Here is a 14,630-nt window from a genome sequence, read left to right as displayed (position 1 = left end):
GTCCCTGTTTGTGCTAAAACAGCACACGCCCAAGGTCCCCGAGGCAACGGGATTGAATCCCAAAGCCTCAGGTACCTCGGAATCTGCACATTAGAGTAAGGCTTACTGCCTCGCTCGCTCCAATATGCAGATTTACAAAAAAGTGATCCCGCCTATTGTGGGCGGGATTCTCCTTGCAACGTCTCACTAGATGGCATTGAATCTCGGGAGGCATTGCAAGTCGGGTGGTTCCCAGGAGCAGGATCTCCTGGCGTTCACCGGCTACGTTGCCCCGCAGTGAGATGCTTTTCCGGCGCAGCGTGGCCGAGAGATCGCACTCTATGAAAACAATCAGAGCTATATCGAACCATGACTGTCTGAGTTCAGACCCAGCACTCAGTGAAGATGGAGGCCTTCAGTAAAATCTTTAACATAGCCATCTCAATCTCAGAACCATATAATAAAAAACTACATTTCGGTTGCATACTTCACATCCCCAGGACAAAACAGCTTTCAAGCCAATTCATTACCCTTTGAAGTATAATTGTTTCTGTAATCACAAATTTGAATACAGCCCAAACAGCAATGTTTTAATGAGCAGAGATTCTGGCTGTTTTGTGATGTGGATTGAGGGGTAAATATTGGACAGGATACTGGGGTGAAAGCCTTCAGCCCTTCCTCAAACTAGTGCATTGGAAATTTGTCCAGATATCTGAGTCAGCAGACTGGGCTTTGGTTTAACGTCATGTCTGAAAGAGCTCACCTCTAACACTGCAGCAGTCGCTCAGCACTGCAGTAACAGCCTGGACTTTATCTTCATGTTAGTTGTTATGGGGTTTGAACTGAGAGTGTTACAGTCAGAATTATAGAATTTACAGTGCAGAAGGAGGCCATTTGGCCAATTGAGTCTGCACTGGCCCTTGGAAAGAGCACCCCACCTAAGCCAACACCCCACCCCCATCCCTGCAAACTAGTTAGTCCACCTAACCTTTTCTTGGACAGTAACGGCAATTTAGCATGGCCAATCCATCTAACCTGCACATGTTTGGACTGTGGGGGGAAACCGGAGCACCCGGACGAAACCCACACCGACACGGGGACAATGTGCAGACTCTGCACAGTGACCCAAGCCGGGAATCGGACCTGGGACCCTGGAGCTGTGAAGCAACAGTGCTACCGTGCCGCCCTAAGACACTAAACAGCAGTGCATCATTTATCCAATCCAGTTATATGGATATTTTATTTATTTATGAACTGTGCTCTACCTAAACTTGTAGATATTCTGAAACATGTTCCTCGTTTTCTGTTCTGACAGTATGGCATTGTCATTGACGCTGGTTCCTCTCGTACCACCCTGTATGTTTACAAATGGCCAGCTGGCAAAGAGAATGACACAGGCATCGTGAGTGAGCAGATCAAATGTGACGTGGAAGGTGAGGATACTCTGTACATAACCCCGTGTTGTAACTGCCCTGGGAGTGTTTGATGGGGACAGTGTAGAGGGTGTTTTATCTGTATCTAACCCTGTGCTGTACCTGTCCTCGGAGTATTTGATTGGGACAGTGTAGAGGGAGCTTTATTCTGTACCTAACCCTGTGCTGCTGTACCTGTCCTGGGAGTGTTTGATGGGACAGTGCAGAGGGTGTTTTACTCTGTATCTAATCTCCTGCTATACCTGTCCTGGGAGTGTTAAATAGGGACAGTGTAGAGGAAACTTTACTCTCTATATAACCCCATGCTACCTTTCCAGAGAGTGCTTGATGGGGACAGTGTAGAAGGATCTTTACTCTGTATCTAACCCCTGGGCTGTATCTGTCCTGAGAGTGTTTGATGGGGTCATGTAGAGGGAGCTTTACTTTGTATCATCTTGTTGTGTGGCACTACCACTGTGGTAAATGGGATAGACTCCGAACAGATCTAGCAATTCAAGACTGGACATCCATGAGGAATGAATGGAGCAACAGCAGAATTGTACTCAACCACAATCTGCAACCTCACGGCACAGCATATCCCCCACTCTACCATTCCCACCAAGCCAGGGGATCAACCCTGGTTGAATGAAGAGTGCAGCAGAGCATGCCGGGAGCAGTACCAGGCAGACCAAAAATGAGGTGTCAACCTGGTGAAGCTACAGCACAGGACTACTTGGGTGTCAAACAGCATAAGCAGCAAGTGATAGACAAAGATACGCGATTCCACAACAAAAACATCAGATATAAGCTTTGCACTCCTGCCACATCCCAGCCGTGTATGGTGGTGAACTATTAAACAACTCACTGGAGGAGGAGGCTTTATAAATATCCCCATCCTCAATGATGTAGGAGCCCAGCACATATGTGCAAAAGGCAAAGCTGACGAATTCTCAAAATCTTCGGCCAGAAGTGCCAAGTGGATGATTCATCTCGGTCTCCTCAAGAGGTCCTCCGCGTCACTGATGTCAGTCTTAAGCCAATGCAATTCACTTCATGTGATATCAAGAAATAGCTGAAAACACTGGATCCTGCAAAGACTATGGGACCTGACAATATTCAGGCAGTAGTACTGAAGACTTGACTCCAAAACCTGCCACACCCTAGCCAAGCTGTTCCAGTACAGCGACAACAATATGGAAAACTGCCCAGGTATGTCCTGCACACAAGAAACAGGACAAAACCAACCCAGCCAATTATCTCCCTATTAGTCTACTCTCCATCATCAGCTAAGTCACGGAAGGAGTCATCAACAGTGCTACCAAACAGCACTTACTCAGCAATAACCTCCTCGTGGACGCTCAGTATGGGTTCCGCCAGGGTCACTCAGCTCCTGACTTCATTACAGCCTTGGTTCAAACATGGCCAAAAGAGCTGAATGCCAGAGGTGAGGCGAGAGTGACTGCGCTTGACATCAAGGCAACATTTGATTGAGTAAGGCATCAAGGAGCCCAAACTAAACTGGAGTCAATGGGAATCAGGGGGGAAACTCTCCACTGGTTGGAGTCATACCTGGCACAGAGGAAGATGGTTGTGGTAGTTGGAGGTCAATCACCTCAGCTTCAGGACATCACTGCAGGAATTCCTTGGTTGTGTACTAGGCCCCAACCATCTTCAGCTGCTTCATCAATGACCTCCCTTCCATCATAAGGTCAGAAGTGGGGATGTTCACAGATGACTGCACAATGTTCAGCACCATTCGCAGCTACAACATTCGCATCTATCAACAAATATTGAAGCAGTCCATTCCCAAATGCAAGCAAATCCTGGACAATATCGAGGTTTGGGGCGACAAGTGGCAAGTTACATTCACGCAACACAAGTGCCAGGCAATGACCATGTCCTACAAGAAAGGATCTAACCATCGCCCCTTGACATTGAATGACATTACCATTGCAGAATCAACATTGTTACCATTGATCAGAAACTGAACTGGACTAGCCATATTAATACTGTGGCTACCAGGGCAGGTCAAAGACTAGGAATTCTATGGTGATTAACTCACCACCTGACAACCCCATCCCAAAAGGCTTTCCACCATCTACAAGGCACAAGTCAGGAGTGCAATAGAATACTCTCTACTTGCCTGGATGCGTACACCTCCAACAACAAAGCTCAACACCATCCAGGACAAAGCAGCCACTTGATTGCTCCCCCTTCCACAAACATTCAAACCCTCCACCACCAATGCACAGTAGCAGCCGTGTGTACCATCTACAAGATGCACTGCAGGAACTCACCAAGGCTCCTTAAGCAGCATCTTCCAAACCCACGACAACTACCATCTAGAAGGGCAAGAACAGCAGATACCTGCGATCCCGACCACCTGGATGTCCCCTTCCAAGTCACCCATCACACTGGCTTGGAAATATATGTCCGTTCCTTCACTGTGGCTGGGGGAAAATCCTGAGAGTCCCTTCCTAACAACACTTTGGGCGTAATATACTTCAGGGGCTGCAGCGGTTCAAGAAGGCAATGCACCACTACCTTCTGAATGACAACTAGGGATGGGCAATAAATGCTGGCTGGCTTAACCAGTGACACCCACATCCCGTAAATGAATTTAAAAAAAAACACCTAATGTTGTATCTGTTTGATGCGGACAATGTAGAGAGCTTTATTCTGTAACTAACTCCATGTTGCACCTATCCTGGAAGTATTTTGTGGGACAGTGTAGAGGGAGCTTTACTAAGTATCTAACTTTGTGCTTACCTGTCCTGGGAGTGTTGATGGGGACTGTGTAGAAGGGACTTTACTCTGTATCTAACCCCATGCTGTACCTGTCTTGGGAGTGTTTGATGAGGACAATATTGAGGGAGCTTTACTCTGTATCTAACCCCATGCTGCACCTGTCCTGGGAGTGTTTGATGGGGACTGTGTAGAGGGGACTTTACTCTGTATCTAACCCTCTGCTGTACCTGTCTTGGGAGTGTGTTCCATTCTTGCTTTCTTTGAGCTATTATTAATTCATCTGATATTCAAAACTGTGTGAGGCACTGGATTTATTTCTAGTAGTGACTGAGCTTGGATGGGTCAAGTAAATTGGGTTCTCTGCCCCTCTGTGATGAGGAGGTGAAAATCTTCCTGGATCAAAATGTTTTGGAAATAATCCCAAATGAGATAGTCTGTGACCAGTAGCAGTTGGATTTTTGGCACATCAGTGGAGGGAAAACCTGCTTTCTTTACCTGACGGTTGGACTGAGGGAGGAGGTAAAAACGTTGTCACACTTCAGGACAGTAATTCCAAATGTACTGACACCGTGTTCAATGTCAATGTGTAGGTCCTGGAATCTCAAGTTACGCTGAAAATCTGCCAGGAGCTGGGAAGAGTCTGAAACGCTGCCTTGATCAAGCTGTGAAAACTGTTCCCTCAAAGAGACATGCTGAGACCCCCCTCTACCTTGGCGCTACGGCTGGGATGCGCTTGCTGAAGTAGGTAACACCTCTGTGCTCTCCACCAATCACCAAAGACCCTTACACTTTTTCTACCAATCACCAGTTATCATACACAGTTGCAACCAATCATCCACTGGCTGTACATGCTCTCCATCAATTATAATATGGAGATGCCGGCGTTGGACTGGGGTGAGCACAGTAAGAAGCCTTACAACACCAGGTTAAAGTCCAACAGGTTTGTTTCGAATCACTAGCTTTGGAGCACGATACTTTGAATGCGAGTCTTTGCGGGTAATTAAGTCTTTACAGGTCCAGATGGAGCAGGTTAACGAGGTGTGAATTGACTCAAACCAGGACAGTTGGTAGGATTTCTCAAGCCCAGGCCAGACGATGGGGGGGGGTGAATGTAATGCGACATGAATTCAAGGTCCTGGTTGAGGCCGTACTCGTGTGCGGAACTTGGATATAAGTTTCTGCTCGCCGATTCTGCGTTGTCGCGTGTCCTGAAGGCTGCCTTGGAGAATGCTTACCTGGAGATCAGAGTCCTATTGTCCTTGACTGCTGAAGTGTTCCCCAACTAGAAGGGAACATTCCCGCCTGGCAATTGTCGCGCGATGTCCTTTCATTCGCTGTCGCAGTGTCTGCATGGTCTTGCCAATGTACCGCGCTTTGTGACATCCTTCCCTGCAGCGTATGAGGTAGACAATGTTGGCCGAGTCGCACGAGTATGTACCGCATACCTGGTGGGTGGTGTTCTCACATGTAACGGTGCTACCCATGTCGATGATCTGGCACGTCTTGCAGAGATTGCCATGGCAGGGTTGTGTGGTGTCATGGATTGACAGTTCCAACACGCCACAGCAAAAAACCACTCCAACCTCCTCAGAAGACAAACAGGGGACACAACTGACAGAGAATCCTTCATCGTCCAGTACTTCCCCGGAGCGGAGAAACTACGACATCATCTTCGCAGCCTTCAATACGTCATCGATGAAGATCTTGCCAAGGTCCTTCCCACACCCACAGTACCTGCCTTCAAACAACCGCGCAAACTCAAACAGACCATTGTTTGCAGCAAACTAACCAGCCTTCAGAAAAGTGACCACGACACCACGCAACCCTGCCATGGCAATCTCTGCAAGACGTGCCAGATCATCGACATGGGTACCACCATTACATGTGCGAACACCACCCACCAGGTACGCGGTCATACGTCACAAGGATGTTGGCCTAATAATAATGAAATCTCTAGGAATGTATTTAATCACAGTTAGCAGCCCTATGTTTAGTATGGGGGGGGGGGGGGGGGGGGGGGGTGGAAGGCCCTCAACCTACTGAGCAGGTCAGTTTACACTCATAACACTCCCTCATGGTCAGAAACAAGAGGCTGAGGGGGGTCCTTGAGGTAAAATCTCTGTGGGAGGGGAGGGGAGGGTGTAGACAGTATGCTCCCCCCCCCCCCCCCCAGTTCTTGCTGTGACACTAATCTGGCCAGTTGATAAATTTGTTGACATTAGTCCGCCAGCCCCTGTGATCTCAGAGCTACTGGGATCGTCCCGCCACACAATGTGACCATACCCATTATCTCTGTTTCTCTGCAGTCAAACTGATTCTCAGGCTTCGAAAGGGGTCCTCGCTTCCATTGCTGCCACCCTGAAATCCTACAAGTTCAACTACCAAGGAGCAAAGATCCTGACAGGAAATGAGGAAGGGGTTTTCGGATGGGTTACAGCCAACTACCTGCAGGAGAACTTCATAAAGGTAAAAACAGTAGTCTTTTTTCAGTCTGGAGGAAGGTTTATACGGGGATTCCGCAGGTATCAGGGTTGGGACCCCTGCTCTTCCTGATATATATCAATGAAGAGGGTGGGCAGGTGGGATTGGGGAATATGGGGAAAGAGTGGGTAGGTGGGATTGGGGAATACAGGGAGAGGGTGGGTAGGTGGGATTGGTGGTGGGTGGGGAGAGGGTGGGTAGGTGAGATTAGGAGGTGGGGAGAGGGTGGTTAGGTAGGATTGGGGGATGGGGAGAAGGTGGGTAGATGGGATTGTGCAATATGGGGAAAAGGCGGGTTGGTAGGTGGGGAGAGGGTGGGTAGGTATGTTTGTGGGATGTGAGAGGGTGAGTAGGTCACATTGGGGGACGGGAAGAGAGTGGTAGGTAGGAATAGTAGGTGGGGATAGGGTTGGTAGGTAGGATTGGTGGATGGAGAGAGGGTGGGTAGGTGTGATAGAGGGACGGGGAGTCGGTGGTAGGTAGGATTGAACGATGGGGGAGAGGATGAGTAGGTGGGATTGGGGATGGGGAGAGGGTAGGTAGGTGGGATTGGGGGATGGGGAGAGGGTGGGTAGGTAGGATTGGGGATGGGGAGAGGATGGGGAGGTGGGATTGAGAGATGGGGAGAGGGAGGGTAGGTGGGATGAGGGGATGGGAAGGTGGGATTGGGGATGTGGAGAGGGTAGGTAGGTGGGATTAGTAGATGGGGAGGTGGGATTGGGGATGGGGAGAGGGTGGGTAGGTGGGATTAGGGAATGGGGAGGTGGGATTGGGGATGTGGAGCGGGTGGGTACATAGGAATGAGCAATGGGGAGAGGGTGGGTAGGTCGGATTAGGGGATGGGGATAGTGTGGGTAGGTGGGATTGGGGAATGGGGAGAGGGAGGGTAGGTGGGATTGGGGAATGGGGAGAGGGTGGGTAGGTGGGATGAGGGGATGGGGAGGTGGGATTAGGGATGTGGAGAGGGTGGGTAGGTGGGATTAGAGGATGGGGCGGTGAGTTTGGGGATGTGGAGAGGGTGGGTACGTAGGAATGAGCAATGGGGAGAGGGTGGGTAGGTCGGATTAAGGGATGGGGATAGTGTGGGTAGGTGGGATTGGGGATGTGGAGAGGGTGGGTAGGTGGGTTTGGGAATGGGGAGAGGGTGGTAATGATCCAGAGGTTATTTCACTGTCTTTAACAGACATTTCCTATTCCTGCAAATTCTATCATCCACTTTCACTTCGATTTAGAGATGAGACATTGAAGGGTTTCTGAATTTGGTCCACATATAACACAGTGTCAACACTTTTCTTCCCTTTCTCAGATTGAGTAACACAAACACCTCATTGATCACATTCCTTTCCTTTACAGTACGGATTGATCGGACAGTGGGTTAATCCTGTGAAAAACACGGTGGGGGCCATGGACCTGGGAGGAGCGTCCACTCAGATCACATTCGTACCCACGACTGAGAAGGCAGAAGATCATGAAAATGAAGTCAATCTACGTCTATATGGACAGGACTACAAAGTTTACACTCACAGTTACCTCTGTTATGGAAGAGACCAGGTCATGAAGAGAGTGTTCTCAAAAATTATATCTGTAAGAGACTATACTTTCCGTTAAAGAATTTCATGCAACTTGTAGGTGTGATTAAGGGATACGGGGAGAAAGCGGATAGGTGGGATTGAGGGATACGGGGAGAGAGCGGATAGGTGGGATTGGGGTATATGAGGAGAGAGCGGGTAGGTGGGATTCAGGGATACAGGGAGAAAGTGGGTAGGTGGGATTCAAGGATATGGGAAGGGTGGGTACGTGGGATTGAGGGATACTGGAAGAAAATGGGTAGGTGGGATTGAGGGATACAGGGAGAGGGTGGGTAAGAGGGATTGAGGAATACGGGGAGAGGGTAGCTCGGTGGGATTCAGGATAGGAAGAGAGAGTGGGTCGGTGAGATTGAGGGATACAGGGAGAAGGTTGGTGGGTGGGATTGTATATACGGAGAGAGGGTGGATGGTGGGATTGAGGGTTACGGGAAAGAGTGGGTAGGATGGATTGGGGCATCTGGGGAGGAATGAGTACGTGGGATTGAGGGATGGGGACGGGGAGAGGGTGGGTAGGTGGGATTGAGGGATACGGGAGAGGGTGCGTCGGCAGAATTGGGGCATCTGGGGAGGGATTAGTAGGTGGGATTGAGGGATATGGACAGGATGGGTCGCAGGGATTGAGGAATACGAGGACAGGGTGGCTAGGTGGGATTGAGGGATACAAGGAGCGGGTGGGTAAGTGGGACTGAGGGATATGGGGAGGGTGGGTAGGTGAGATTGAGAGATATGGGGAGGCGGGTACGTGGGATTGAGGGATACCGGGAGAAGATGGATAGGTGGGGTTGAGGGATATGGGGAGAGCGTAGGTAGGTGGCATTGAGGGATATGGGAGAGGGTAGCTTGGTGGGATTGAGGGATACGGGGATAGAGTGGGTCGGTGAGATTGAGGGATACGGGGATAAAGTTGGTGGGTGGGATTGTGTATACGGAGAGAGGATGGGTGGGTAGGATTGAGGGAAACAGGGAAAGAGTGGGTAGGTGGGATTGAGGAATACAGGAAAATGGTAGGTAGGTGGGATGGGGAGAGGGTGGGTAGGTGGGATTGAGGGATACAGGATAGGGTCGGAAGGCAGGATTGGGGTATCTGGGGAAGGATGTGTAGGTGGGATTGAGGGATGGGGACGGGGTGGGTCGCTGGGATTGAGGAATACGGGGAGAGGGTGGCTAGGTGGGATTGAGGAATATGAGGAGAGGGTGGCTAGGTGAGATAGAGGGAGAGGGTGGCTATGTGGGATTGAGGGATATGAGGAGAGGGTGGCTAGGTGAGATAGAGGGAGAGGGTGGCTATGTGGGATTGAGGGATATGAGGAGAGGGTGGCTAGGTGAGATAGAGGGAGAGGGTGGCTATGTGAGATTGAGGGATGGGGAGTGTGGTTAGATGGAATTGAGGGATACCGAGAGGATAGACAGATGGGATTGGGGGACAAGGGGAGAGGTGGATAGGTGAGATTGGGGAACATGGGGAGGGCAGGTCGGTGGGATTGAGGGATGGGGAGAGGGTGGGTAGGTGAGATTGGGGAACATGGGGAGGGCAGGTCGGTAGGATTGAGGGATGGGGAGAGGGTGGGTAGGTGGGATTGGGGGACAAGGGGAGAGGTGGATAGGTGGGATTGGGGAACACGGGGAGGGCAGGTCGGTGGGATTGAGGGATGGGGAGAAGGTGGATTGGTGAAATTGGAGGATATGGGGACGGCTGGGTAGGTGGGATTGAGGGATGGGGATGAGGCTGTGTCGCTGATATTGATGGAGCTGGGTTGTCCAGTGGAAAGGTTAATTAATTGCCGGTCCTGTTGCTTCTCCTTCAGGCCAAAGGTTACAAGAGCGACATTATCAACCCCTGCATGCCACAAGGCTACAACATCAGTTATCCTCAGGAATTTATATTCAGTAGTTGGTGCACTGCTAATGAAAGTGGTCCAAGTTACTCACCCAAGCAAACAGTAACCTTCGACGGCTCTTCAAACTCCACCGAGTGTTATAAAATTGTCAGCTCCATCTTCGACTTTGATACTTGTAGCTACAGCAGCTGTGCTTTTGATGATGTCCATCAACCCGAGGTTACAGGCGACTTTCTGGTAATTTTATATCACTTTACATCAGTTCACATGAGCAGGCTCTTCAGCCCATCCAGTCCCTGTTGGTGTTTATGCTCCACTCTAGCCTCCTCCCATCTTTTCACATCTAAATCCACCATCGTAACCCTCATTCTCTTCTCCCTCAGACACTTGTCTTGTTTCCCCTCAAATACATCAACACTGTTCACTTCAACCACTCCCAGTGATGGTGAGTTCCACGTTCTCACCACTCTTTGAGTAAAGAATTTCTGAATTCCCGACTGGATTTCTCGGGGAATGTCTGATATTGACGGTCTCTGGTTCTGCTCTTCCCCACAAGAGGAAACGTTCTCTCTCTATCCACTTCACCAAAACCTTCCAGAATTTTAAACACCTCGATTCAGCCACCCCTCAACCTTCCGTTTTCTATCGAGAAGAGACCTCAGCTTCTCAATCCTTTCTGGATATGCCAGTTCCATTCCAATTCTCTTTCTGCACCTAGGGGTGCACTAAGGTAGACTTTTGTCTGTTTCCCCAGCTGGTAATTCCTGGAAGAGGTCACTAGTCTGTCTCCAGAGGCTTATAGCTTGATGGGCATTCCCTGCGTATCAAGCTTGGCTGCCCAGGAGTCTCTCCCACTCTACCACCAGCCATTGGCGTCTTTGGAAGGATTTGTAGGTTGACACTCAGAAGCTGTCTGCGTTATGAACACACTTTCTTTGGCTCTAATGCGTATTCGGCAGCACGGTGGCACAGTGGTTAGCCTCACAGCACCAGAGACCTGGGTTCAATTCGGCCTTGGGTGACTGTGTGGAGTTTGCACTTTCTCCCTGTGAGTGTGTGGGTTTCCTCCCTCAGTCCCAAGGTGTGCAGGTTAGGTGGATTGGCCATGATCAACTGCCCCGTAGTGTCCTAAAATGTGCAGGTTAGATAGGGTTACAGGATTGCGGAGATACCCTAATGGGCCTAGGTCGGGTGCTCTTTCAGAGGGTCAGTGCAGACTCGATGGGTTGAATGGTCTTCTTCTGTACTGGCGGGATTCTAGGATTCTACGCACACATTTCTGGTATCGTCCTTGTAGATTATTCCTGCCCACTCTGCAGTGCCTCCATATGCTTTCTCCAATTAAGTGTTCAGAAGTGCACAGTTCTTGAAGTTTGGGTTTATCAATGCTCAATATTTGAGAGTCTAAGTGTTGACGCAGGACTGAATGTGGGTGTTCCACAGTCCCAATGGCAACGCCGGTCCCGGAGAAATTCAGGACATGCTAATAGGCCAACGATCGCGCCACGTGCAATTCAAATTGATGCTGGTGTTGGACTCGCTAAGGGCAGGATTGGCACTGGATAGCTGGACAAGCTGGAGCTGCATATAAGCACTCAGCTCTCCACGCACTCTCATTCCAGGCAGGAAGAGCAGCCCCAAGGTTTTTTTGATGCAGATCTCGAGATACTGCTGGATGCCATGGAGGAGAGGCAGGACACCTTGTTCCCTGGGGTGGGAAGGATGCTGTCACTCACCGACATAAACAGGGCTTGGACGCAGGTTGCCGAGGCCATGAGTGCTGTGGGCCCCACCCTGAGGACTGACCAACAGTGTCGGAAAAAGCTGCATGACCTCCTGCAAGACACAAGACAAGCATGGGGAGATTGCAGGTAGGCGTGGTGTGCGGCGGCAGTGGGAATGTTTGTGGGGGGTGGAAGGGTAACCAGGCAAACTGGTAGGCAGTACTGGGTTAGGATGGGCAAACCCCCAGGCCAGACATAGTGGGCGCGATTCTCCCAAAACGGGAGAAATCGTAAGGCTGGCGTCAAACCCGGGCGGGTTTGACGCCAGCGCGCCCCTTCCCGACCGGGAACCGATTCTGGTCCCCAGTCGGGGCTAGCAGCCCGACGCCGCAAGCTCCGGCATCACGGGCTTAACGAATTTCGTTAAACCCGCTTGTCGGAGTTAGCGCCGGCTGACGCGTCATATGACGTCAGCCGCGCATGCGCGGATTGGAAGACTCCAACCCGCGCATGCGCGGATGACGTCATCGCGTATTTGCGCGAAACCCGCGCATGCGCGGACCGGGATGCCCCTCAGCCGCCCTGCGAATGGATACTGCGGGGCGGCGGAAGGACAAATAGTGCGCAGGCATCGGGCCCGCTGCCCGCGATCGGTGCCCACCGATCGCGGGCCCATGGCACCCTTGGCACGGCCGTGGTACTGCCGTGCCAATCGGTGCCATGGTTATAAAAAGCGAGTTGTTCCCGCCGTTTTTACGAACGGCCAGACCAGGTCTGTTTGCCGTTCGTAAAAACAGCGTAAAGGGCTGGGACTTCGGCCCATCGAACAGCTGTGAATCGCTGCCGGCCGTAAAAAAACGGCGGCAGCGATTCGTGTCGGGAGTTGGGGGGAGGGGGGGGGGGGGGGGGGGGGGAGAATAGCAGGAGGGCGGGAAAAATGTCGGGAAGGCCCTCCCGCTATTCTCCGACCCGTCGTGGGGGTCGGAGAATTTCGCCCAGAGAGTCACCACCTCCGTGCCCCTAGCACCACCCCTGACCCACACACCCCCACCCCTCACCTCCCCCCCCCCAAGAGGGTGACCGCACCCCACTTGCCTGCAGCCGACTCACACCCCACCCTGCACCACATGCCAACACCTGTACCGCACACCATGCCATCAGTTTAGGACACCCTATGCTGCCCGCATCCAAGTGTCTCACGGTGTGCATTATCTGCCCTCCCCCCCCCCCCCAGGAGAAGGCAGCCCACAACCGCTGGTGAGTGAAAAGACCGGACGGAGACCTGCCGGACTTGTGGCCCCTCACTATTATGGAGCAAAGAGCAATGGACCTGGTTGGTGGGGTGGGGAGCGGGCAGTCGCAGAGGCAGAGATAGGACAAGCAAGTGAGCCCCAAAGTGTTGCGATGTCCCTATGACACGTAAGCCACTCCGCCCAAACCATGCCTACTCGCGATATCCTTATGCGTCTTGTCTTGTGCAGGGTCAACGCCAGAAGATGCATAACTGGCCGGTGTCTGCCCCTCCCCCCCAAGCTGCAACTCCGCGACTCACCTGATGACGAAGCGGGACCGTCCAGGCTCCTACACTCCAACTACAACCCTGCAACACCCCGGATCACATTTCCGGGACAATACCGACTTCTCGTCACAACTGTCTCCAACACCCTCCACCATCCCAGAGACATTCACCTTGGTTGGGTGCTTTAGTGAAGAGGCTCCTGGAACACTATCTGGTGCGCACCATACACACTTGCAGTAGTATATCGTGGAGATAGGCACCCCCGAGGTGTGGCTGGTCAGAGAGCGGCCCGATCCCAAGGACTAGCTGCCACCCAGACAGGGCAGCGCACCGTGAGACACTTGGATGCGGGCAGCGCTTTTGGAAAGGGCGGTTCCGTCGATGTTGGAGATGCAGGCGCAGAACGGGGGACCTACAGGAAGGATGGTCAGCAACCATCCAGCACCTGCAAGTGCAGTTGGAGGAGTCCAACCGCCTGCAGGAGCAGGAGGCAGTGCCAATCATGCATGCTACACAGGGCAACACTGCACGGGTGGCGCCCGCGGTGAAGGCCTTGGGTGCAAAGGTATCGGCCAGGGGTCAGGATGTCCAAGGACTGTGGTATTCTGTGCAGGCAGTGGCTGAGGCCCAGGGCAGGGCAGCCATATCACAGGCAAGCATGTACCAGGGCCACATGGGCATTGCTGCGGCGCTCCAGAGCGTGGCCCTGTCACAATGGGCCAGGGCTGTGGGCGTTGAGAGAATTGTGCTCACTAACCTCAGCCAGTCCCAGAGAGGCCTGACACGATGCCTGAGTGACCTGGCACAGTCCCAGAGGGACTTGGCTCAGTCCCAGAGGGACTTGGCTCAGTCCAAGAAGGACGTGGCTTAGTCCCAGAAGGACGTGGCACAATCCCAGAAGGACGTGGCACAGTCCCAGAAGGACGTGCACAGCCCCAGAGGAATGTGGCACAGTTCCTGTTCTCCATGGCTGCAAGCATAGACACCCTGTTTGAGACGAGAGCGGGTCTACCAGGACTTGAGGTGCCAGGCAATGGCAGAGCCCCCGGAGCTCACTCCGGCCGCACCCCTGTCCGAAGGAGTGGCTTGAGGTCCATCGGGCACAACGAGGGAGAAGCTGATGGGGCTGTGCCGGTGACACCCGGAGGGAAGGTGCCAGAACAGTCTCAGACCCCCGTCCCCGGCACATTCAATGGGCAACGGGTATAACAAGGTGGCACCACACGTCCTTTGGAAGACTGCCAGGCCCATTCCGGCCCAGTCACTCCAGAGGACGGCCGCCAAAGGGGACCCAGGTCACAGGACAGGATACTCCTGATGTACCGCCTGGGGGAACCACC

The 14,630-nt window shown here is 52.1% G+C and overlaps 1 protein-coding gene across 1 annotated transcript in view; it reads left to right on the top strand.

Moving 5' to 3' along the window:
* The window catches only part of LOC119955701 (ectonucleoside triphosphate diphosphohydrolase 2-like), an 84,742-nt gene that overhangs the window by 43,596 nt on the left and 26,516 nt on the right, over window positions 1-14,630 (top strand). The window contains exons 2-6 of the mRNA XM_038782165.1: window positions 1,295-1,412; window positions 4,730-4,880; window positions 6,446-6,605; window positions 7,974-8,204; window positions 10,015-10,284. Coding sequence (XP_038638093.1) covers window positions 1,295-1,412; window positions 4,730-4,880; window positions 6,446-6,605; window positions 7,974-8,204; window positions 10,015-10,284 — 930 coding nt within the window. The remainder of the gene's footprint in view (window positions 1-1,294; window positions 1,413-4,729; window positions 4,881-6,445; window positions 6,606-7,973; window positions 8,205-10,014; window positions 10,285-14,630) is intronic.

This window comes from Scyliorhinus canicula, chromosome 21, assembly GCF_902713615.1.
Source record: "Scyliorhinus canicula chromosome 21, sScyCan1.1, whole genome shotgun sequence".
Classification (NCBI taxonomy): Eukaryota; Metazoa; Chordata; class Chondrichthyes; order Carcharhiniformes; family Scyliorhinidae; genus Scyliorhinus; species Scyliorhinus canicula.
This window is presented reverse-complemented; position numbering and strand designations above follow the sequence as displayed.